At 35.6% G+C, this 9,302-nt stretch overlaps 1 protein-coding gene across 5 annotated transcripts; it reads left to right on the top strand.

Moving 5' to 3' along the window:
• The first annotated feature begins 204 nt into the window (after positions 1-204).
• LOC147853555 (uncharacterized) lies at positions 205-8,945 on the top strand. Of its 5 annotated transcripts, XR_015531179.1 has the most exons (18): positions 205-342; positions 474-560; positions 837-918; positions 1,364-1,418; positions 1,494-1,533; positions 1,939-2,073; positions 4,078-4,133; positions 5,178-5,285; positions 5,368-5,451; positions 6,762-6,895; positions 7,001-7,094; positions 7,195-7,259; positions 7,535-7,639; positions 7,719-7,794; positions 7,929-8,041; positions 8,135-8,251; positions 8,526-8,585; positions 8,686-8,764. XR_015531179.1 is itself a non-coding variant. In XM_087332313.1 (17 exons), exons 1-17 carry the CDS (start codon positions 255-257, stop codon positions 8,789-8,791), a joined length of 1,488 nt encoding a protein of 495 aa, XP_087188439.1. In that variant the 5' UTR covers positions 205-254; the 3' UTR covers positions 8,792-8,945. The 5 variants fall into 5 exon arrangements, 3 of the variants coding, with proteins under 3 accessions (XP_087188439.1, XP_087188440.1, XP_087188441.1); XM_087332313.1 differs by lacking the exon at positions 8,135-8,251 and having other exon boundaries at positions 8,686-8,945; XR_015531180.1 differs by lacking the exons at positions 8,135-8,251; positions 8,686-8,764 and having other exon boundaries at positions 7,724-7,794; positions 8,526-8,551.
• Positions 8,946-9,302: the final 357 nt, after the last annotated feature.

The raw sequence follows: 9,302 nt of genomic DNA, 5'->3' as shown, positions 1-9,302 counted from the left end.
TAAAAAGATCCTGAGGTTAAAAAGAGAGCGAGAGAGAAAGAGAACATAATTGATAGGAGGAGCCAAAAGCTATGGCAAAAGAGTGAATTATGTATGTATATGTATATATGTGTATGTACATATGTATATACGTATTTATGTATGTATAAGTTTGTATACGTACGTATATACTTGTGCGCGCGCGCGTATGTGCTAACCTGAGAGAGAGAGAGAGAGAGAGAGAGACAGAGAGACAGAGAGAGAGAGAGAGAGAGATGGGGACTCGCTCGAATTTCTACAAGAATTCTGCTTACGATTACGACAGAGAATACGGACTCTCTTCAGCTCTCGACAATCTACGCTGTGAGTCATACATTTACACCTACGGTACTGACATACATAAATGCGTACATACAAACTAGACGCACACGCCCACCCGCACGCACACATGTGTTTTTTCATCGCATTTTTTAATCGGTGATTCTGAATTTCAGCCTATCAGATCGCAACTGGAGAGATTCCAATCGTTCCTAAAGACCAAGACTCTCAAAGATTCCATGAAGATTCCAAAAGATCCCAGTGTATATTCCTAATTCTGTTCCCAAAGGACCAATGTCGTTTGATTATGTAGTTACCTTTCTTACTGGAGAACCAGGAATCTTTATTTTCACAGTGAATATCCATGTAATCATTCTATCATCTGCATTTCTGTGGTTAATTTTAGATGTTCTTACTTAGATTGTTTTTAGAAATCTCCTTAAATATTATTGATTTAAAAGAGCCTTCAATGCATAAAGTTTCTCAAAACCCTTGCTTTGCGAGTACCGATTTGCCTTGCTCATAATGAAAATTCGCAGCAAAAAGAAGAAAAATCAAGATATGTTCAGATCAACAACATCACATGCCTACTTCGTCTTCATGTCCAGATGCATTGTCTAAGTAAGTTTGAATGAAATTCAATTTTCATGTTGATGATATTTATCCCTTGATAATAATATGGTATGTTCTTATAGATGAAAATTTCTAGATATTCATTTGATGTCCAGATGCATTGCCGAAGTAGGTTCAAATAAAATTCATGTCCATACGATTGCATTTTTTTTTCTTGATATTATGAAAGTGCAATGCCACATAGTTGGAATTTTCTAGATATTATTTTCTCTATATAAAATACAGTATATCTAAGTAAGTAGGATTTTTTTATGAATTTCCATTTTTATATCCAAGTTTTTTCTCTCTCGATATTGTTAAGGTATGGTGTTCATGTTAGATGAAATTTTCTTGAGATTTATGAAGGTATGATGTTCAAATAGATGATTTTTCTTGATATTCTGACTAAGCTATTGTAATGATGTTTCATTTTGAATGTGTCTTGTTTCTTTAGAGAGAAATTTGAAGTGGATGAACATGATCTTAACCCTAGTGAAACCATTCCAAAGGTATGATTTATGTTGAAGCATCCTTTTGTGTTGATGACTTAGAATTGATTTCTTCAGTCTTTTCTATATGTACAGCTGAACTCCGTGCTTGGCTTCGAGCCTTATCAATTATCAGGTACTTGAAAAAAATCTTTCTTCATTTTAGCTTTAAATACAGTCACAAGTAAGAGCCACGTTCACCAAGATTCAGGAGCATCATGGAAGAAACATTCTTAAACGTTTAAGTTCAAGTCTCATGTACCCTAAATCTTGGATATGACAGAGGAAAAAGGATTACCAGGTTTTTACTACAAAAGGGAGAATGTTGATTGGTTAAGGCTCTTTGAATCTGTAATACTCTTTGAAGTTTGTAGAAACTTAGTAACTTTAGAGACAATAAACCCGATAACTGTTTGAGACAATGTTCCATTAAATTTTTATGATTTAAGATAGAGCTAACTATAAGATTTAGTGGCACATGGTGCTAAGTTATTCTCTCTTTGAACTTCACAAAAACGATGACATTCATTTTCCATTCCAGATAGTGGGATAAGGAAAGCAGGGAAAGTAGAAGTACTTTGTAGCAACTTGGCAACAAGTGTTCTCGGGAAGTTCGAGTATCCTGATGATGATGACCACATTTCAGCAGAGAACCAAATAAATGTGCTCAAGTTTTGTAAGTTAATTATCCCTTACTCTCTAAAGGTATTTTTATCATAAAAGAGAATAAATGGGAAATATGTGTATATATGTGTGTGTGTGTATGTATGTATATGAATATAGCTAAAAAATGCTTATAACTATTCACTTAATGACAATCAAGGGAAATTTTCAAAAGTTAGGTCTCAGGAACTCATTGATCCAAACAACAAAGGTGCTATCCTTTTGCTTTCGGAGACTTCATAAACCTCAATTTATATCTATTTTCATTTCTCAGTATGATATCAGCAATCTTCGTAGGTTAGCTTATCAGTTCTTACATAATTTTTTTCAAGAGGTTAAATGTTGAAGCCAACACTTGTAAGAGGTCATCTGTATAATCTTGGGAAGGGAATTAAAGTATTAATTAGGAGACGGAAATTTCAGTCTCTCTTATTTATACCTGTTGTGGTCTGTTTAGGGCAGACATAACAGTAGAGGAGTCATCGTCATCAGACAGTGGGTAGGTGTTCTTGGAAAGGTAGTTACTGTTCATACAACGTGAACCAAAACATACATATTGTGTGGTGCAATAAAGATATATCTTGCTTGTCTCTTCCACCTTTGGAATTAAGGTGGATTAAACCACTCCTCTATTTTGCATGCACTCTATAATTCTATATCCATGTTTGTACTAGAATAGAAAAAGAGATGAATGGGATAAAATTCAATTCAGTTTAGCTGATATATCTCCCACTTCCAATTCTGCCATTGCGTAATGAAGCTCCGCAAGGATCATAATGTCAAGAGCATTCTGCAAGAAATAACCACAAGTCTTCGTACCGATAACTAAAAAGAAACTATCTTCGATCTTTTGATGTAACCAAGCTGCACAACTGACAAGACAAAACGTTAAAGTCTATCTTCACCTGCTCACACACACTTTCTCAGAAATAAACGGTCCCCGTCATGGATACAATCCCAGTGTGTCTGAGATTTTTATAAATTTATCTTCATGGAGATATGAATCCCTTATATAACTTTTGATCTTCTAGCGGCTTCGATTGACTACAAATTTTGTTTTCTCTTCTTTCATATCCCCCAAATCTTCTAATAGCACCCTGTGATCCTGACACAGTCTGAAAAAGCTATTGTCATCGATCAATGAGTGGATAGAGATAATTCAGGATGGAAACTACGCTGACTGGTTAGTATGATTGGGGACATGTAAAGAAAGAATACCCATATCTTGTTTTCTAAGCCTTGTCTTGGTTACATATATTTGCGTTTTGGGGGGTTCCCATCTCCATCAAATCTGTTTGTGATTGCTGTTCAATTTTCTATTCTTGATCTATATTTTCGCTTGCCCATGGTTGGTCGGTGTGATTTTTTCTTTCATTTGCTTATTCAATTCTTCTCTATGCTGCACTCATATTAAAGCTTTTTTTTCACTTGATGGTTTGTTGATTTGATTTCTACGGGACATTTTGCCAAAGGTGACCAAAGATCAAATTTACTGTGGATTCACCTTGTCTGTGAGGAAGTATGAATCAATGTGATCTCTAATGTAGGAAGTATGGTCCAAGGGCTGAGTCTCAGGCTGCATCAGGGAAAGTTTTGCTGGGGGTTATTAACACATCCTGGTTTGCATCCAATGTCCATGAGGCATGAGTAGCATTCACAATTGGAGTCAAGCAGCAAGACATGCACTATTGGATGCTTCCAATTTGTAGAGACATTCTAGGTTATTTCTAATTTAGGTAAATTCTGTGATTCATTGACCACTTGAAGATCAGAAACCCAACTCTTCAGCAAGTTTGCATCATTACAAGAATTATAGCATGACGGGTGAATATATTATCCTTCTGTTTACATCAGTCCAACTTCCTATAGGTCTCTTTTAATGCAATTTAAATTATCAGCAGTACAACTTCTAGTAATATTCTTAAATGGGTTTGCTATCTTTGTTGCAGTAAATTATTGTGATTGATCTATACTGGCATCTAATATACACTATTGTTGCACTTATGATTCTTTTCAGCATCCAATGCAGAACTTGTACATTCAAATGTTATTACAGATCCTCCTCCCTTGAAGGTATACACTTTTTTTCTTATGGAAAAGCCAGAAGTCCATGTTTTGAGTGTGAATAATAGACAGCCTTGCATACTGTCTCAATAAAATAAATTATTCCAGAGGTCTAGGGTGAGATGAGGAGAATTGTTCATTTGAAGGTTATCTTTATTCCAATTGTGAAACTAAAACTGAAAGACAGAATTTTTTCATTTTCCAAAAATGGGGAAAACACAAACTTTTTCGATGTTATCTAGTACACAAGAACATATTCATGAGCTATCTGGTATACATATAAAACACATTAACATTCAATTACTCCATAAAGCTCTCCCATCCCATCCTTCATATCCTCATCATTGCATTGCTGCAGTTTGAGTTTCTCCCTACTCAAAGGAGACGACAAGTGCTCCTTAAGAATATCTAGCTCTAGATATCTATGTATTGTGGCGTGCAGATATATCCTCCTCCTACAAAATTGAGTAGATTCTCTGGTAGTTTCATCTTGCTTTTGAAACAAAACATGCTAATTTCCATCCTCTAATCATTATCATTTGTGGTGGTTGTAAGAGATTGATGACAATCCTTGAAGCTTTCCCTGGAAAAATGTTAAGGATAGACTAATGATTAAGCAAATAACAAATAATTAAGGAAAGAAATGGATTAAGGCCAATCATTCTCCCAACCATTCCCAAGCAAAGAAATTGAGAGGGATCTTAAACACCATCGATATCTCATACCACACTATTGCCTAAGATCATACAATGGATGCAAATCCATCAAGTACTATTGTTAGCAAGAGGCTCTCCTTACTACCAGTGTCTCAACAGGTTCCGATAGAGATATCCCTCCCTTAATGAGGTTAGGTACTCCTTATTTGATACTTGCATCCAAGGTCCTCAGGCCACTGCATGCACTTGCCATGTGTTATGACCTTATGTGAGTTGCAATTCTTTAGATGCCCTTAAAACACTTAGAATTTTGTCTCTTTAAGTTTGTGCACATAACAGAAAAAGAGAGAGGAGAGAGAGAGAGAGAGATTTATGTATGAACTTGAGGTATTTCAAGATTGAAGATGATGGCGTGATCATGCGAAAATCTGACCAGCGTTTTGCAGCACCTGGTGAACCCACATGTGTAGTGTGTGGTCGATATGGTGCTTACATATGTGATAAGGTCGAGTACTTATAATTTAAAATTGCAAAACCTATAATGATTCTGTGTGTTAGCAATCAGAAGAATATATGTCATTTTACAGACAGAGGATGATGTTTGCAGTATGGAGTGCAAAGAGGAACTCTTACAAGTTCATGCTCTTGAAAACATGCCATCAAATGCACTGGTAAATTCAACTTGAATGTTGATATCTGATGATTGCTCAGTTTGTTTTGTTTTCTATCTGCATTGGCCAATTCTGGCTCAGCTTGTACCACACTTTTGGAACTAGTTAAATTTGTTTTTTTGGCTTTTGTCATTCCCGCTACCTAATTATATATTGTACATAAGGCTTTTTGGTGGTAGTGTTCTCTCTTTCTTGATGTCAATTTATTTTTCTTAAAAGGTGTCACAAAATGTACAATCCAAAATTACCAATGCCCAACAGATCAAAGTAAAAAAACCAAAACGAATTCCTAAAGACCAGATGATCAAAAAACACCCCAAAAAATGTACTAAGTCTCTGCTCTTAGATGTTGTAGAGAGTGGTTGATATTGGTCTTCACATGGCAGGACTTACTGATTTCCTGAAAAACATTACATTGTGAGATGTGGTGATGTCTTCCATGAGGACTACCAGACTTGCAAGGATGTTTCCATTGGAGAAAATTACCAGATTTCAAGGGTGTTGCCTTAAGAAAGATGGGTGTGATATATATTCATAAGCTGTTTAAGTTATTGTTCCTTTGCTGATTGTGTATTAGACTAAGACTTCCAATCGTGTCCCATGATATTGGTGGGCCAAATGAATGTTTGAATGATTTTGTACAAAGTTTACATGGCATATGAATCCATTACTAAAGTAGAAAAAGGCCCAAGGTCATGGACATTCGTTGAAACTGAAGCTGAAATTGACCACTTGAAAGAATCATAACAGGTTCATCATTTAACTAATTTCATATAAGAAAACAATTCACTTTCGGCAAGCCCCTCTTGGAGTTCTTGGGTGTCTTCTTGGAAAGTATAATTGCCCATCACCACTTCCATTCTCTTTGACTGTGTCCAAGGTGCTCCACCAGAGTTCCAATTGAAATGTGTATCGCTCAGTTTCTAGTCTCATAGACTGTGAATCCCTATGCTAGGTGGCAATCACTGGTGTGTCTTGGTCCTTTGTCTCATAGGCCGTGAGTCTATCTAGGGCCTTGCAATCAATGAATGCATGGGAATATATAGAGAGTTTTATATATACCCAAATCTCTGACCATACTCTCTATGATATTGGACTGACCCAATCATCTTGGTAGTCAGTCCTTTCCGTCTTTCATAGGCTAGATATACAAGATTTTGTCAAGTTGTCATCTATGAAACCATGTTTTGGAATGCAACTTAATTCTTTAAGTACAGTTCATCTTACTAGTACATGAGCTTAATGCTTGATAAATGTGGGGTTATAAGAAGGCGGGGAATTGGAAACCTAACAATATGTACCTGGAACAGGAATATGAGAAAACATTTGTTTCATTGAGCACACCAAAAGGAGCCTTGGATCTTCCAGAATCCAAACCTGATCAGTGGGATTATGCAAAGAATAGATGGACAGCTAGGAACAGCAGTCTTTCAACATACAATTGGTTAGTCTTTCTTTTATTTTGTAAACTTTTATAAGTTTGAAGAAAATGGATGGAGTGTATTTTGGAATATAGGCATCATAAATAGATGCTATTTTATGCTCACAGCTGGAAATGTGGTAAAGCTGGGCATCTTTCTACTGATTGCATGTCAAAGAAATCCATGCCTGCACCTATCTTGAGCAAACCAGGTCATTATGAGGTGAAGCATCCTTTCTTATAATAGTTTTCTGTTATTTTTTGAAATCATATCAATGAGACAATAATGAAAACTTAACACACTATGTACCATAATTGTGTAGGTTCCTGTTGACCGAAATCCTGAAGGCAACATTATTAGCTCTACATTACGGACTCTATATAATAAGTATGCTCTTCCGATGTGATATGTGTATTGTGTGTCTGTCATAAATTGAGCATGAATAATTGTTTGCAAGAGAGCTTTTGAATTAATATGAAATGCTCAATCATCATTTGTTTAATGATTCATATAATCTGTTCATTTGTGTATAGTATAGGTTATTTAAACTTCCATAAAATCAAAGGGCTATGAAAATTGAGCATATAAACAATGAGTACATACAGGGTGTGTCTACAACCAAAAGCTTGTTCTAATCTCAACGTGACAAATTTGAATTAAAGGTGCAAGAAGATTGCAGCCAAAGCTTTAGATGCAAAATGCAGTGTTTGTCAAACTAGTGCAAACCTGGGAATGTGCCTTGATTGTGGTCTCATATTTTGCGACAGGTAATAGGAAATGTCGAATGTCTTCTTATCACAATCGATGGCAGATAATAATATGCTTGTACATGATATTTTTTTGCAGTTTAGGTCACCTTTCTGGTCATCTTTTGACAAACCCTGCTCATTGCCAACTTTATTCATATAAGCTCAAGTGCCTGGTCTGCTTTAATCTACTTTTTTATTGGACATATAACAGATGATTTCCTGCTTTTCTAAAGGAATGTGTCAATTCCTACATGATTCTTGACTTGTTATTTGGACTCATGAAATATTGGTTACCTTCTTATTCTAGGTGAAATGTAGCAAACCCACTTGTGACGTGACCGATATTCGCCAGTTATTGTGTTGCCACTTTTGCTTTAACAAGGCATTTGACAAGTATTACAGCATGTACACAGCCACCTGGTAAATATTTCTCATTAAGTCCCTCTCTTTCTCTCATGGTTATAATTAAAGCTTTGGTAGAACAAAAGGTGACTTCTACAACTCTACTCTTAGGAGATCATTGAGGATAAATTACTAGAGGCGCCGAGGATGAAGTGGCAAAGTGCTAATATAGCATACTTCAAATATTACATTGCAAATGTTAATACCCCATGTTGGCCCCAATACAAGGTAAAAATGGCAGAATGTATCCAACCACATCTTACTACCCTCATGAGCCTTGGAGTGTGAAAATTTAAGTGTTATGCTCAAATCTCCAGAAAAAAAGAGTGAGCACATATGTCCATATGTTATTTTCAGATACAAATTAATAATCCCCATCTTAGGAAAGGAGTCACGTCCTAGATTAATGTTTATTTGGTCCCTAGGTCAATTTGGCTTTCTCATGGACAAAAAAAATCGTTGTTACTTATTATGCTTGGTGTGCTTTGTGTCTTTTCTACAGGAAAGGTATGGGTCTGAAATATATTCAGAATTCTGTATGTTGCGATGACCATTTTGCATGGTATTTCATTAGTCACTTTTACATGGAATGATATATATAAATGTTTTTAAAGTTTGTATGTAATCACACTACGATTTATCTTTATTGAAATCGGATGCAGGCACAGGACAAATTGTCCTTATGCAGATGCCGGAGATAGTGCACATGTGGTTACCTCAGATAATTCAAGTTTTGCTAGGAGTCAGTTTAGTGAGTTTTTGTTCTAAAAAATGTTACCTTTAATTAGGTTTCTTACAAATGCTAAAAAGGGGGAACACTAAAAAATGTAATATGTACTACCGATCTCAAATATTCGTGTACTAATTTCATTTTGATTTTTAAATGTAATAAAAATGTTTCATAGTATATGCTTACATTCTTGATGATTTCTCAAACCACTGCTTTCAGCTTTTATTAAAACGTATGGGTCAGGCTTCTTTTTTATCGCTATATAGGTTTAAGATTATGAATTGGGTGGGTCATTAAAGATAGTTGTTATAACATCAAACTTTCTTGTCATCATAATATATAGCAAAAGACTCCAAGCTACTTGTTGATTAGGTTGATGATTGGTGTTGAAGATCTTTAGATTTATTTAAAATAGATTTTAGACATTTGAGAGGCTCGTCTTAACACTTTGGCTTTGGATTTCCTTTACCACATCCTTCTGGTTTTACATTACCTAATAATGTGCCCTTATTCGTTTGGCAAGGTTAGGGAACTCTTAATCTAAGGAGG

This window comes from Azolla caroliniana, unplaced genomic scaffold (genome assembly GCF_043228905.1).
Source record: "Azolla caroliniana isolate FFs.n. ecotype wild unplaced genomic scaffold, voAzoCaro1.0.p SCAF_16, whole genome shotgun sequence".
Lineage (NCBI taxonomy): Eukaryota > Viridiplantae > Streptophyta > Polypodiopsida > Salviniales > Salviniaceae > Azolla > Azolla caroliniana.
This window is presented reverse-complemented; position numbering and strand designations above follow the sequence as displayed.